Source organism: Pempheris klunzingeri, chromosome 11 (genome assembly GCF_042242105.1).
Source record: "Pempheris klunzingeri isolate RE-2024b chromosome 11, fPemKlu1.hap1, whole genome shotgun sequence".
In the NCBI taxonomy this organism is placed as follows: domain Eukaryota; kingdom Metazoa; phylum Chordata; class Actinopteri; order Acropomatiformes; family Pempheridae; genus Pempheris; species Pempheris klunzingeri.
In genome coordinates this window covers 4,418,132-4,433,441 of record NC_092022.1, presented here as the reverse complement: position 1 = coordinate 4,433,441, position 15,310 = coordinate 4,418,132, and the positions used below count along the sequence as shown (strand labels likewise).

General features: G+C 42.8%; 1 protein-coding gene across 1 annotated transcript in view; it reads left to right on the top strand.

The window, feature by feature from the left end:
* prex1 (phosphatidylinositol-3,4,5-trisphosphate-dependent Rac exchange factor 1) overlaps nt 1–15,310 on the top strand; it is a 76,804-nt gene that overhangs the window by 29,880 nt on the left and 31,614 nt on the right. Inside the window, exons 7-13 of the mRNA XM_070839159.1 lie at nt 1,137–1,270; nt 1,610–1,725; nt 3,565–3,714; nt 7,267–7,414; nt 11,269–11,369; nt 12,995–13,098; nt 13,604–13,653. Of these exons, the coding sequence (XP_070695260.1) occupies nt 1,137–1,270; nt 1,610–1,725; nt 3,565–3,714; nt 7,267–7,414; nt 11,269–11,369; nt 12,995–13,098; nt 13,604–13,653 (803 nt within the window). The remainder of the gene's footprint in view (nt 1–1,136; nt 1,271–1,609; nt 1,726–3,564; nt 3,715–7,266; nt 7,415–11,268; nt 11,370–12,994; nt 13,099–13,603; nt 13,654–15,310) is intronic.

Genomic DNA, 15,310 nt, shown 5'->3' with positions numbered 1-15,310 from the left:
AACAGACACGTCTTGGTCTTTAATGATTAATACAATCGAGATGGTTCAATACAGGCGACGTGACATTTGCTATTGAATGGAGAAACACAGCATTCGTTTCGGCTGCAGCAGTCCATTGTGTTGACTGTAAGCATGTGTGCGGTTTGTGTCTTTGGCCTTTGCACCGCTTCAGTGAGGGGAAAAGGTCTGCTCGGTCTCAACAGGTTGTGGTGTATTTGATAGCTGACAAGAAATGGCCTTAAAGACTTGATCGCATCCTGTGAAGGCGGTGGACTGCAGAGTAACATAATACGTCTTCCTGAATATGTAGAGCCGAGTTGCCTGGGCTTTTATATCACAATTTTTAAATTTCCCCTTGGCATGGCTGAGGCACGAAGCTTTTGATCATGTTTCACTGCAGGGATCAGGATAAAGCTGAAGCACTTCCACCTACAGTCTGTGCTATGTCATGAGTCCTGTATTTCCTTCCTTTTATGCATATGCAGCTGTAATTTCATGTGTATAGATGGAGGCATGCATACATGTGTTTATATCCTGTTTGTCCCTAAAACAGGAAACTCTGTGTAAGTCGGTTTAACAGTTTTGCAGAGCCCGTCCTGCCACTTTAGTGTTTATAGTGCTTCTAATTAACGTGCACTTTATGCATTCGCTAATTTCCAGTTGGAGAAAACCCAGTAGCAATAATAAGAAGCTCTCCAGCTACTGTGTGTTGACTCACGAGAAGCTAACTGTCCTTGCAGCGACCGCGGTGCAGTTGATATTCCTTTGGGCGTATATAAAAGTTGGGCGTGGCACAGCTGTGTTTACTCCTTCCTTTCATTGATGATGGAATGAAAACAAATCTGTTCACAATGTCAAAGTTTAATTTCACATTGTTTCGCTGAGGTTGTGAACTCTTCAAGTTTTGATACGGACAACATTGTTTTCTTTGCAGCTCAAGTGCTATCAGAGTTTCCATGCTCTGCTCAAATAAAGTAAACTGTGGTTGCAGCGCGTGAGCACGAAGACTCTGGAAATGATAAATGGCCATGCAAATGATGGATAAAACTGCCATGTTAAGTTGTGTAACTCCTAATGTTACAGCTATAATGTCAGCAACTAATGTCTCTTTCAATCTTTGTTTTTTTTTTCTGCAGGGAACCAACCTGACAGATATTTGCACGGAGTTGCTGCTTCATGGAAATCTCCTTAAGATTTCAGCTGGCAACATCCAGGAACGTGTCTTCTTCTTGTTTGACAACCTTTTGGTGTACTGTAAGAGGAAATCCAGGTGAGAAAGGCAACATGTGGACGACTTTACAGCAGCAACCACACCAGCATGTGAAAGGGGAAAGAACAAGAGAGCGTTCAAAATGTTTCATTTGACGGACGAGTGGAAAGAATCTAGATAGACATGGAAAAGTGGAGCAAATGTCCTCAGTCCTGTTTGTGTAGACAGGTTGTTAGAGCGCCACCAAAACAAAAACAGCCACATGTGTCTGCCGCTCCCGTAGCTGCGTCTGTATGAATGTGCGTGTGTTACAGACACAAGTTCTTTTCTCACCATGGCACTGGCATCGACGGATGTTTTCCCTGCTGAGTGTAACCACAGTCTTGTCCCATTTCCTAGGGTTTCTGGAAAGAAGTCCACCAAGAGGACCAAGTCTATCAACGGGCCCCTCTATGTGTTCAGAGGCCGAATCAACACTGAGGTGATGGAGGTGGAAAATGTGGAGGATGGAACAGGTTTGTGTTTACCCAGTTACCTTTGGAGACTGTCTATATGTCCATTCATGCAACTCTACCGGGGAATATGTCATTTCTTTGGAGTCTCTGGTTATTTCGGATGTAACTGCTACGTTACCCAACCTCTTTATTTGTTCATTCTGGTTTCCCTGGTAATGTAGAAAGTTACATTTTTCAATATCAGTGATAATTGCCATTTTAATTTGCCTTTATTGCTCATTTTCAATTTCGCATCTTCGTTGATGAAACCGTGCCATTTTGACAGTGCTGGTTGGATATGAATCAGGCACTTGTTGACAGTTTGGGTGGAGTACCATACTTGCACCTAGTTTCAAACAGGATATAGCTCACGACCTCACGTACCACCTCTTGATGTCAGCTAGTCAGTAGGTGTTGATATAAATCTGAAGTGCAAAAACAACCCCAGAGCTAGGTGATAAACACGAGGTGCTTGGTTGGGACATTGTGCCAAAGATAAAGGACTCATCTGTGGGCTGCATGATCCGGTCGTCACTCAGTATGCTTTGCTTTTGTGGTTTGTTGCGAGGCGCTGCATTGGGTAGTGCGCATTGCCTGCTGGTGGAGAAACACTTTGTCTTCCTCTCTCTTCACGTTTCCTCTTTTTTTTTTTTTCTCGGCCGTGCTGGCAGAATATTTTGCAAGCTCACATGACCTTTTTTCTTCATGTTGGCTGCTGGCTGTCACATTTAAGCTGCTGAAGGGGAAACCACAAAGAAAAACACGACTTATTCGCAGAACTAAAGGGTCCCGTACTGACATTACATATATATATGAACTCCTAGAACACCAATTATCTGATTATGAAATGTAAAAGATATGAAATGTGGGTGTACTTGAAAGTCTGCATGGAAACATTGAGTGTCCATTGCAAAAATGATAACTGATAACCCAGATTTTGTACAATATTTCATCACAATGTGTTACAACCTTTAGGTCACACAGTTCATAAGAAATTAATCAAACAGATTGTGTGATTGTTCTTTGACTGAGTGGAAAGCTGTTTTCACTTCCTAAAAAAATGTCCTCAACCTCACTGACTCATAGACCTTTCTGTCTCGATAGATGCCACCTTACCAGACCTCTGCATGTACTTGCATAAGATTTTACTAGAATCCATCTTTTCCATCCCAGGAGCTAAAAAGAGACTCGACACAGTGGTGTGTGTGTCCCAACCCAGTTCCCTGCTTTCCCAGATCAGCAGGAGCTGCTCCCTGTGGGGCCTGAAGTATCAGATCTATTTATATGACCTTTGAGTGTGAGACTAATGCACCCCATTACCAGTGGCCATTCATTATTCAGTAGCTGCTCACCTGCAGCTAAATGGATGATAAAATTAGAAAGGGGTTCGAGGGGAGATTTTGTTGAGTCAGTGGAAAGATGGTCTTTTATGGCTCTTGTGCATCATGTTTATCTTCTTAATTGGCTTGGAAGTCATTGCGCAAGTGGTAAATCCTCTTTAGAGATAACTTTAATGTTAACATCATTACAAGTATAATTTGATTACACTCATGACTTCCTTTATTTGCCACTGAGGTCAGTGTTAACATAATTTGTGGGTCTGTGGTTTGTTTCTCATCTTCTCAAAAACAATGAAGCAGAAAGATAACGCTCAGTAGTAAATGCTATTTTTAGGCTTAGGGTTAGGTTTTTATATAAACCTTAAAGTCCATTTCAGTGTAGGCATTTTATATTGAGTAAAATAATTTTGAGTGTGAGACCTAATACCCTATAAGAAAGTGTTTTTTTTTTAAATGTTATTTACAATGACCACTCTTCCATTTTGAAAATTAATTACAGGTTGAATCTTTTACCTTACAGCGGACTATCACAGCAACAACTACACAGTGACTAATGGCTGGAAGATCCACAACACTGCTAAAAACAAGTGGTTTGTCTGCATGGCCAAAAACGCAGAGGACAAGCAGAAGTGGCTGGATGCCATCTTGAGGGAACGGGAGCAAAGAGAGAGTGAGTAACTTTTTTTTAAAAAAAAACTTTTCTAACCCTTTTCAAAGCCCATTTTTATGAAACTTATGGAAATACACGGCACCGCCAACCATGCCCACTCTATATCGGTGAGCGTAGGCTAAAACATTGGAGAGACCTCTCCGTATAATCCCATACAGTAGCTGGAAACACCTCTCAAACTGTTTCAACAGGAATGGGAAAGGTTAAAACAGTTTTATTAGTTAGTTTAACTAGGTGTACCTAATAAAGTGGTGACTCAGAGTATAGAGGCGCCTCCTGCTCCTCTCTACTTTTCTCTGCTTTTCCAGACTGCAAGATCCTCATTCTTGATTTTGTCTCCCTCTTTCATGCCTCACGCTCATAACAGCGTTGAGCTGCGCTTCACAGAGATCACTTGTTAATCAAGTAGCATTTGCATTCCTCATCTGTAGATGTAGTCGTGCAGTTGTGAGGCTTTTTTTTTCTGCTGCTGCACCCATACAATGGGTGCCCCACATGTTGGTGTCACCTTAGATTCACAAACTATCAAGGCTGCCTCAGCTGGCGCACAGTAATGACTATGGATGTGCTTATGACCTGGATGTAGTGTTTGTGTCCCACGGTTATGTCCCACCTTGAACGAGCTGCCTGCCTCTGTTTCGTAAATAGAGGCTTAGGTGACATGACGTTTACGGTCGGCCTGGCTGCCCTGTGCACCAAGCAGAGGCCACTGCAAAAGATCTGCTCTTCACATTCAAAAAAAATCAATGCAGCAGAGGTATTTGACTAATCAAAGCCCTGATGAATCAAACGGCTCATTCACAAACAACAAATATGCTAAAAACAGCATCTTGGTCAAATGTTGAAAATGGAAAAGTTCACTTGTCAAAGAAAGTGGAGCTCAATTATTACATCATTCCCATCTTTGATCAATCTGTATCTATTTTTACTGTAATAAAAGTGTCTGTGTCTCGAGTTGTATCCATTTCAGCAGTTTTGCAGCCATATAATGAATTTAAGATGTGGGATTAGCTATGGGTTAGGGTGCAGGAAATCATGAATGAATTTGGCTTCATTCATTCATAGTAAAAAAAAAAAAAAAAAGCCCCACACAGCACCAGGTCCACTGGTTTGAGATTAATAATGTAAACTGATATTCTTGTTGCTCTTTAAGTTGTTTTCCCTTCACCGTGCGACTTCCCTCTTTTGCCTTAAAATGTGTTCCCACCTGTTCAGCAGTGGCCATCTGTCTTTGTTATGTTGTGTGCGTTAGACAGTGTGAGAGGCTTTAACCAGATTCGGGGCGGTACGCAGCGGGTCACCTGATAGCATTGATGGCTAAAAATCAAAACTAGATCCCCGAAGCTATTCGAACATGATTTGACTGAAAATGAATGAAAGGTTTAGCTGCGTGTGTGTGTTAGCTGAGTACGACTGTCAACATAAACAAATTCATTTTTGGAAAATGAAGTCTGGCTTAGCCTTCCACTAAATAAGCACCCGAGCTCAACATCATCAGCATCTGATCCCGTGATGAAAGGGTTTCAGAGTACAAATAAGTACGGAGGACTGTGCTGCAGCTTGTGGTGTTAAATTTCAACCCGGCGGAAATCGACCTGAGGCTAACAGATGCCAGATCAGTCACAGTGCCCATTTTCCCCACACTTTCCCTTTCTATTACCCACTCTACAGTAAACTCAGCTCTCAGCGTTCTTACCTTTCTTTCAACCTCTTTATTCCAGTCTAGACAGCTACATGATAATTCTACTGCCATAAATCTTGGCAACATTTCTTTTTTTTTTCTTTAACTTCTCCCCCTTCATGCATTATTGCTTTACCTTACACGCCTTGTTTAATGGGACCTTTTCCATGTATTGCTGTGGTCCTTCCATGTGTTGGACATGTGGCCCTTGTGAACCCTCTCAAAAGACTTTCATTGTTCAACGACTGCCAGCTGGAGGTGTTTTGTCTTATCACTGTTTTCATGGAAGTTTAGGGAAAATGCGTGGGTCAGATAATGCAATAGTAGCTCGTGCCAACGAGGAGCAGCACAAGACGAACTCTGACAGCTGGACCAGAAGCTGAGGGGCCTCTGCTGTGGACAGGCCCCGTCTGTTGTTCAATGACACTCATTGTTTAAGTCTAGTCCAGCTGCTGTCAGATGTAATATAACCCCACCTCCATCACAGGCTGCCAGTGCACGATCCCAGAGAGTCAATGGGAAAACTGGATTCAAGAGTTAGCTGTGAAACTTTATACATTGTTTCTCTCATCCCTTCCTCTCCTTCTCAGTCGGTCAAGTGACCTCCACCTCAACACTTTCTTCACTGTCTTCACATGCTATAAATTGAGTAATCCAGCATAAAAGTTGTTTGCGTCCAACTGCATTTCCTGTATAGCACTCCACGCAGACCTCAAAGAGCTAATGACAGAGGCCAACTGATCAAATGCCTTCCACTGCCGCTCGTCGCCTCATTTAGTCTGATCTTATTCGTAGATGAAGTCACCGCAGAGGTTACAGCCAAATGCCAGCTGACCACTTGCATGCACATGCGTCCTGCGGCTGCATGAGATGAAATAAGTAGTCAGCAGTTTGTATTTGCTGTCCCGAAGCATCACAGGAAGACAAAGAAAGTCGCCATCCGTCTTCAAGCCCAAAAGATAAGGAGGAGCAGCCAGTTAGAAAGGCTCACTGGCACAATGGTAAATGAAGGCTGATTATCAGCTTGTGTGGCAAGATGGTTGACAGTGATGCAATGATCTGTTTCCAGATGTCACAAATATGTTATATGTTCTTTCAGTCAGGCGTGCTGTGACATGTAAATCATGATGCTTACTATAGTCGAGTTCAGCAGGATGGTGTGTCTCCCAGCAGACTTAAGCAGCTTAGGGAGTCACAGCGCTGCAGAGTTAAGTTGCCCGAGTCAAAGTCTCACAGTGCAGTTCAGAAGTTCATCAAACCCCACGCGGAGGTTAAGCAGCTCAATCAGTGCACTCACTGGAGAGGTTTTACTGGGTGAGCAGCCCTTACAATGGGCCCTCACATGTTCCACTTTACAATAGAGGAATAATAGTTGACAAACCGACACAGAAACAAGATCGAGATCACCCTGCCCTCCTGAACCCCACTTACTCCAAAAACAGCCTGTCATGGAAAGATTAACATCTGGGTTGGCTTCAGAAGGTTGTGGCAGGCCAGAGCTACCATGCTCTGCCCTGGCTACGCTCCATCTGCTCTATACCAGAACACAACCGCGCCATCCAAGCAAAGGCCCGTTTGTCTCCTTTAACAGCACCATGACAGCATTTTCCTCTTTGGTTTTGGTGCATGTAGATAGTGGTTGAAATTTGTGCCCCATATTTTTCTTGGCACTGTGATACAATCGCTGTTTTGGGAGATCTAATTTGTCCATTTGTTTCCACTCTCATATGCTCTGTTTTCAACTCGCTTACAAAAATAGTCATCACTGTTTTTCCCAGAGAAGTTTCTTTTCAAGTCAGAGTCTCATTCCATTTGAAGGCAGTGGTGACAACTCCTCTTGGATCTGACTTGTTTTCCTCTTTTGTTTGTAGGTCTCAAACTTGGAATGGAGCGGGATGCCTATGTGATGATTGCAGAGAAGGGGGAGAAGCTCTACCACATGATGATGACCAAGAGTCGGCACCTGATCAAGGATAGACGCAGGAAGCTCAGCATTGTGCCCAAGTGCTTCATGGGAAAGTGAGTGTCTGTGCCTCCTCAGTGCACGGTTTCTTCACATTCCAAGAATGTGACTGCAATGCTGTGCTGTTCACAAGGGGATCCTCACAAATTGTTGTTACGTAAGATCATAAGGTTTCAAAAGAGCTGGCGTCCAGTCTCCCCAAGCCCTGGCAAAATGCCGAACCCGTTTCATCCCTACAGCCTCTTGTCCGTAATGAGCCCCCCTCATAGTCTCCTCTCATGGGTCATGGAAAGGGCCAAGTTGTTCCCCACACACTCATATCATGGAGCACACACTCACACACCCGGACTTTCATTAGCAAAGGACCTTTAACTGAGGCTCCACAACAAGCCATTCCCCTTTCTGCCCCATTGATGTTTCAATGCAATGAATAGACAATGAGAGACTTGCTTAAGTTTCCCTCAGTCGCTCTACATACACACCACGGTTTGTGAGATCCTGTGCAGCAATTAAATTCTTTCCGGCACCATCTAGAAAAAAACAAAAAATAAAACAAGGCAGGACTACGATGGTGACTGATGATTGGTCTAGCAGAGAGAAACCAAGGAGCAACCGTTAACGCCTGCAACACCGCCAGTGTGGCCTCTCAGTAAACTACAAATCCTTAATTTCATCCCCCATCTGATTTTTTTTTTTTTGTTTCTAGAGGTAAATGTAGTGGACGATGTCACTGCATTCAGCAGCTGCCAAGAGGGGATTTTAATGAGTTGCTCACAAATGTAATGGTATTTACTGGAGACATGTTCCGTCCAATAAGGTCCTCACTAGATGATGTGGATCCTGAGGCCCTGCAGGAATCATTCTGCCATACTGTGTGCGCCAGCATTCAGCCCTCTTCTTCCCTGCCCGGGCACACTGTATTCACATCAGTGCGTTGTTTGTATCCTCGTATGGAAGAATGTTTTATCTTGCCCGGATCCACTTGTTCTGAGTCAGTGCCGGATCAGTAGCCGTCGAGCTGCTTCAAATTCCAGCGTTTGCTACTCGCTCCATCCTTTGCCACATCCTTGTGGAATAAGTCTGTTTTCTCTGCCTTTTTTTTTTTTTTTTTTTTTTAGCTCACTCTGTTTTCTCTTTCTAGTGCTATCTCCCACTTTCCTCCTCTTATCACTCAGTCATTTCCTGCCGACGAGTGCAACATGCATTAGCTCTGCATTTGTCTTTCTGATGAAATTAGCAGCAGGCATAGTTTGAGTACTTATTGCATTAAACAGAAATACCGACTGCCGGTTTGATAGCACCCTGTTGTCTTGATAGAATAATTCCATCATCTGTCTGCAGTGGAAGATGGTTGGTGTTATAACGGCTCACGTTGTCTCATTGCTACCTTTTCTGGCTGCGTCAGTGCTGGCATAGAATGATTTGTGGGGATTAAAAGTGGTGCTGTATCATATCCTATTATTCCTATTAATCCTATTATTACTATTGTTATTTATTGTCTCTACCCTAAGAGGAGAGTTAAAGCTAAGAAGAGATGTAATTAGTCTTCATTTGAGATGGTATTGTGCTTCGTTTGTATTCTGTTAGCTGTTGGTGCGCAACATATTTTCTTGCGTTCCAAATCCATACTGCACATTATTTCTAAGCAGGGTTTTAGCATGTAATGTTTTCACATTGTAAACATGACAAGAACTAAATATGCCGTAAAAAGTCAGCATACAGACTTGTGTGCACACTATTGTCCCACAAGGCAATGAACAAAGGAAATGCAGCTGGAACAAATTAAGATAAATGGCAAGTGGTGGTGAAAGGGCTCCAGAAAGATCTTAGAGAACAAGAAAAACAAAGAATTATTTATTTTATTTTTTTTGAAAAACAGTTTATTTTCTCTTGCCATTATAAAGTGGCTGTGTGTTTGATGTACAATGGCACCCATATTGTTTCATTTTCTTTTAGCGTACAACACTAACGTATGCTGATTTCTTTTACACCGTACACTATAAAGATATATGGAAGGATGCTGTGTTTGGAATGGGGACACAGAAGTTATCCAAGCCGAGGAAAAAAGGGGTTCTTGTTGTTATTTCTATCATATCATATCTTAAATGACATCCCGAACACTGGTTTTGCACTGAAATGCTACTTCACAAACAGATTTAAGTTACAGAAATATGCAGAAGCTCAACCAATCATTAGTGGATATTCCCACAAATCCGTTATCCTCGTCTTCTACCTCTTTGTGTGTGGCTGAAGGCGTTCTCTCTTTCTCTATCTTCCTCTATCTTCCTCTCTCATTCACACACACACACACTGACAGACACACTATTCCTGCTCATCATATTAATTTTCATAGCAGCTCTGTTTCCAAAATTAACCTGACCCTTACATAACAGCCACACACTCACACACCCAACATCCTCTCACATTCACTCGAGTCCGCTGTCAATGTCAATTAACGGCTATCAGCACTGACATGAACACACAGAGAGACGATGCGCACACACACACACACACACACACACACACACACACACACACACACACACACACACACACACACACTAATAATGCAGGACTAGTGGTGGCAGATGGCTCAAGGTGTCTGCAGTTCTGCATGATCCTACACGCACAGAAATCATATGCTTGTGCTCGTCGTTTTTATAAACACACACACACACACACCCACCCGCACACTTTGTATGCTTGACATTTACACATGCTAAGCAGTCACACATGAAGTTATACATCTGTTGCGTGAGTGCTTGTAAGCAAACCCTCACAGAGGCAGAAATTTCTCACACGTAAGTTTCAAAACGATCTATGCTGGGATGTTCAATCACAGAATTCATGAACACACACACACACACACACACCAGCACTCTCCAATTCACAGTTCATCATTATCTGGGGAAGTGATTTCACTCAGCAGCATGAAAGACGAAGAAGGGGAGAGTGTAATTTCCTCCTTCAAACATTTGTTCAGCGCACACTGGGTGTGAAAAGACGGGAGCGGAGCTGAAGTGCTTAAATTTAGACAGTTAATGCATGTACAGTAATGCATGGACAGTATCAAAGTCAAAAGGAGATATTTGCAGCAGAAGAGAGAAGTACGTAGAAGAGAATGTTCTATGAATAGCTGCTTCAGACTGCACTGTCTGTGCCCGTGGTTCAAGTAGTTTATTAAACCCACTGTAACCATTTTAATGTCATTCTGACAGGCTAAATTGCTCAAAGAGCCTTGTACATTGTCAGCGTGTGCATTAAGCAAGGCTCTCGGTGGTGAACACCAAGGCCACCTCAGCTTCAGAATGGATATAGTTCACTGGTTGGGTCACATAGGCCGAAAGCAATATGCACTGCTTGCGAGATGTACATGTAAACATATATCGCCCTGCTTAGTAGTGCAGCCGCATTGCTGAAGCAGTAACCTGAACTTGTTGTTATTTTTCCTCAGTGATGGACTCTAATACATGCATGTACACTATGAAAACTAATCAGAATCCACGATAACTCCATTCCAATACCAAATGAAGCATCTGCTCGAGTAGAGTAACATCAAAACATGTCACATGTATGTATGTGTTGGAGATAAAGTTAAGGATTTGCCACCACCGTGACTAATGGGTTGGAGTTGATGAGTTCAAGTGTTGAAAATGAGCAAAACATTTGTTTTTAACCTTAATTTAAAGCTGATCTTGAAGCTGATGCTGAAAAAAAAAACATTGTAACATGGTGCCACCCACACTGTGTGTCTGCCAGGTGATTTCTGTGAAATTTCACGCAAGAGCAGCACGGCAAGGAACCCCATGTCGAAGATAGTGACAATTTTAAAGACAAAACCAAACTGTGAATGGATTAGCACTTCCAGAAACCAGGCTTCATCATGTGCTGCTTTGTCTTGTGTTCTCAGTGAGTTTGTGTCATGGCTGATTGAGAGCGGAGAGATCAGTAAACCCGACGAAGGGGTCAACCTGGGACAAGCCTTGCTGGAAAATGGCATTATTCACCACGGTGAGACAAAACAAAATCCTCTATTTCTCTCTCTCACTCTCTATCATCTTTTATTCCTTTTTATAGTTTTTACTCGCACCTTGACGCTCTATGCGCTTCCCAGTGGAGCACAATTTTTAGGATAGAAATCCATTGTCTGGTAATAATAATTCTGGAAATGTGTCTCACATTATCTACCCCTCCCTGATTTTGTCTTGTGACATTCACAGATCCACTAACCTGAATTATGCATTAAGAAGGGACGGACACACAAACACAAACAGCCATGAATAATGTATGAACACAGTTGTCCAGAGTGTCGCCGAAGGGGCAAACCAGTCACAATTTATACACACCACGCTGTCAGGGAAATCTGCTGAGACCCAACGTTCATGTTCCTTAATACCTGTGGAAAATCCCCTGAAATCCTCCCTCACAGTAGCCTACGGCCGCAGAGACACACAATGATGACATGCAGGGCTCTGTGGGATAGCAGTGAGGCTTTGTGGGCAAACTGGAGAGGCTCTGGCCCTGCAGGCAGTGTAGGTGTCACCGGTTCTCTTAGTGAAAACAAATCAAGAGACAGAGAAAGGTAGTGTGACCGAGTGGCAATTTGAAGCTGTCCCCCTAGCCCTTGTGAGTCACGTACTCGTGAAGAAACGCATTGAAAAGAGAGACAGTCAACCACATGCGTTTCACAGTACACAATGCAAACTTTATCCAATCAGCTGTACATATTGGAGCCAGTAAAACACAAAAGTGAAATTTTTTTTTGCCTCCATAATGATTTAGCTATCATTTTGTGTACTTTAAATCCCACATTTGACACTTTACAATGGCTGATTGTGTGGTGCCTTTGCTTTTATGAGGGCATTTCGAGTCTAGACTGAGAAAACCAGCAGCTTGTTTGAGCCCATGCCAACTTGTTGTGGTTGAACCAAACTGCCTCTGTTTGACAGATTTCACTGTTCGCTTCTCCAACAGGCATCGGTTTGTGTATTTATTAGTCATATTTCATTTTCTGTGTTGGATTGACCATAAATAAGAGTGTGTTTTTTTCCATTTATTATTATATGTTGGGGGATTTTATGGGAATTGGCAGCTGCCTGCTATGTTAAATATTTGAACATAATGGCTTACCCAACACAGACGTAAATTTACAACTGCAGTGTTTTCCCCCAAGCATTCGCTTCTTGCTTCTCCCTTCTCGTCTGTACTTACCCCAGTACCTTCAGCAGATGAAATGTGTCAAAAAGAAAAAGTTAGCAACAGAATACATTAAATGCCCAATGCTCCGCTATTCTCCAAACATTATTAAACTTGCATGCTTGGAAAGCCTGAGCTTCTCCTCACTCTGCAAGGTGTCTTCAGAGGTGTACTCAATATGAGTATGCTTCAACTCTGACAACACGTACTGAGTAAATCATAATGCATCTGCATGTATATATCTAGAAATCACGTTGGTTGGACCATATAGCTCTTCTGGGGTGTCTTTAGCTCACCAGAGCTAGACTGTTGATGAATATATCAGTGACAAAAGTAAACTAGGGCACACTCAAAGCTTGATGGGTTACGAACTCCAAATCACCCAGCAGCCAACTGGAGTCCAGCTGAGGTGACATTCTCTCCTTCTGGTGATATTTCAGTGTCAGACAAGCATCAGTTCAAGAACGAGCAGGTGTTGTACCGATTCCGCTATGACGATGGCACCTACAAGGCCCGCAGCGAGATGGAGGACATCATGTCTAAGGTAACAACACTTCTGCTTCTGGATATCCTCATCTGTGGTATTAAAGGGACAACAGTCATCAGTCTGAGCTGTAAATATGAGTCAGACAGCAAAGCACAATGGTGGTTTTCTATTCAGGTTACAGACATCATCCAGTTTCTATACTTTCATACGAGCAACACATAACAATTGCCATACCTGATGTCGATTTTAATAAACTTTGTATCGTGATACCTTATAAAGACACCGCATAAATCATGGAGGCTGGTGTCTAACAGTTTATGCAAATGTTCAAATATAATCTCTCCTTCCCAAAGAGACTAGACTACTTATGTTAGCGAGCATCTGTTCTCGTTCCCCTTTTCAAGATTATGGTTTTGAAGTTTTTATCCTAAAACGATAGCCTCAGGGTAACTCTTCTCACAGTCAACAGTTAAATCTTTTGTCCTGAAGCCATGCTTGTACCTGTTTACCCAAGGCGTGTATGTTCTATGACTCAACGGCTCTGTTATTTCTTGTCTTTTAGGGTGTCAGGCTGTACTGCCGCCTTCACAGCCTCCACATGCCTGTCATCAAGTAAGTACCTGCCCTTCTCTCCTTCCTCCTCCTCCCCCTCCTCCTCCTCCTCCTCCTCCTCCCGCAATATGCTAATGTTCCTTCTTTCCAGGTGCATGAATGCATATTCATGAAGGGTTCACATTCGGCCCACGTCACCCTTTCTGTAATCACTGAATTAACAGCAGCAGTGCCGGGAATGACAGCCCTCAGACCCCTTTCCTCTCCAACTTGGACTCCCAGTCAGGCTTGAGCTGCTGTAGGTTTATGAGTTTAAGAGTCAGTGCAGGTTGAGGATGCCAGGTTTTCATGGAGTGGAGGTTTACGTGAGGTAGCTCTTAAAGGATTAAGGAGAGCTACATATTATGAGCAGATCTTTCTTAATCTTAACAGTATTGTGTGTGAGCTGAAATTATTGTTAGTGAGTTTTTAAATTCATGTAAGTTGAGGGGGGAGTCCAATGATGACTGCAAATATTTTTTTTTTAACCTCATCACTCACTTTTTATTTCTTCTTCGTGCACTCTCCTTCTATCACATACATAAACACACACACACACACACACTTTCTCACTTGTGTGCCTACATATGCACTACACAGACTCAGACACATAAGCACTAAGTATATACACACACACAAACACACGCCATCCCCTGAATGTTAGAGCCCTATATGTTGATATACAAATGGAGTGCTCCATTAGTCCTTAAGTGTTCCTTTAATGTCACCCTGAAACTGAAATGAGTCCTGTGACGTGGAAAGGATGATCTCACTTTACAAAAATGTTTTCCATTTGAAGGCCTAAGTTTGAGAACAGAAGCACACATTTAAAGGGAGGCACAGGAACCGCACATGGTCTCCCTCTGTCACCCCCAAACACACACACACACACACACACACACACACACACACAAACAAACACATGCATTCTCCGTCCACTGCAGCACCTCCCTTCGTGCTCTTCTCCCCTCGTCTCTCTATCTCTCCCTCCATCACTCAACCACTGATTGAAGTGCCTGCGGTTGCCATCGGTGCAAACAAAGAGCTTTTGGTCTGGGGACAAATCCTATTAACATACAAAGGCAAGCACTCTGCCTGCCAGCCACATATTATGCAATATGGCTTGGCTTTTTTGATCCATCATTAAATTGGCATTGTAACCAATGACCATTAATTACAACGCTTGAGTGATGGCTGTGTTGCATTTTATGAATCATAAATAATCACAAACTGTGCCTCTGTTTTATTAAACTCTGTCGAGTGACAAAGCACCCGCCAGTTTCCAAACATTCAAACGCAGTGACTAAGAATGATAACATGCGATTCAATAGACATAAACCTAATAAAGTCAGTCTTGGAAATGCCACAGATGTCTTTTGACGTCCTCTCTAATGCAGAAAATCATTGATCAGCTAATGATGTTTTCAAGCAGCTCACTTTTCGTTTTGTTGTAAGACATTGTCTGTACATCTTGTCCACATCTGCCCTGAACAGGTATTACATTTGGCTTTGCTTCTTGAAGTTTACAATATGGGTGGATACAGGCCATGCCTTACTCACAGCATTGTGATGCTTAAGCAAAGAGAAGATACTGTTCTCTCGATAGGCTCTGATACATCCGTTGAGGCACAGTCAACCACACATCCTCTGTAGCATTTCCTATTTCACACGTTTCACG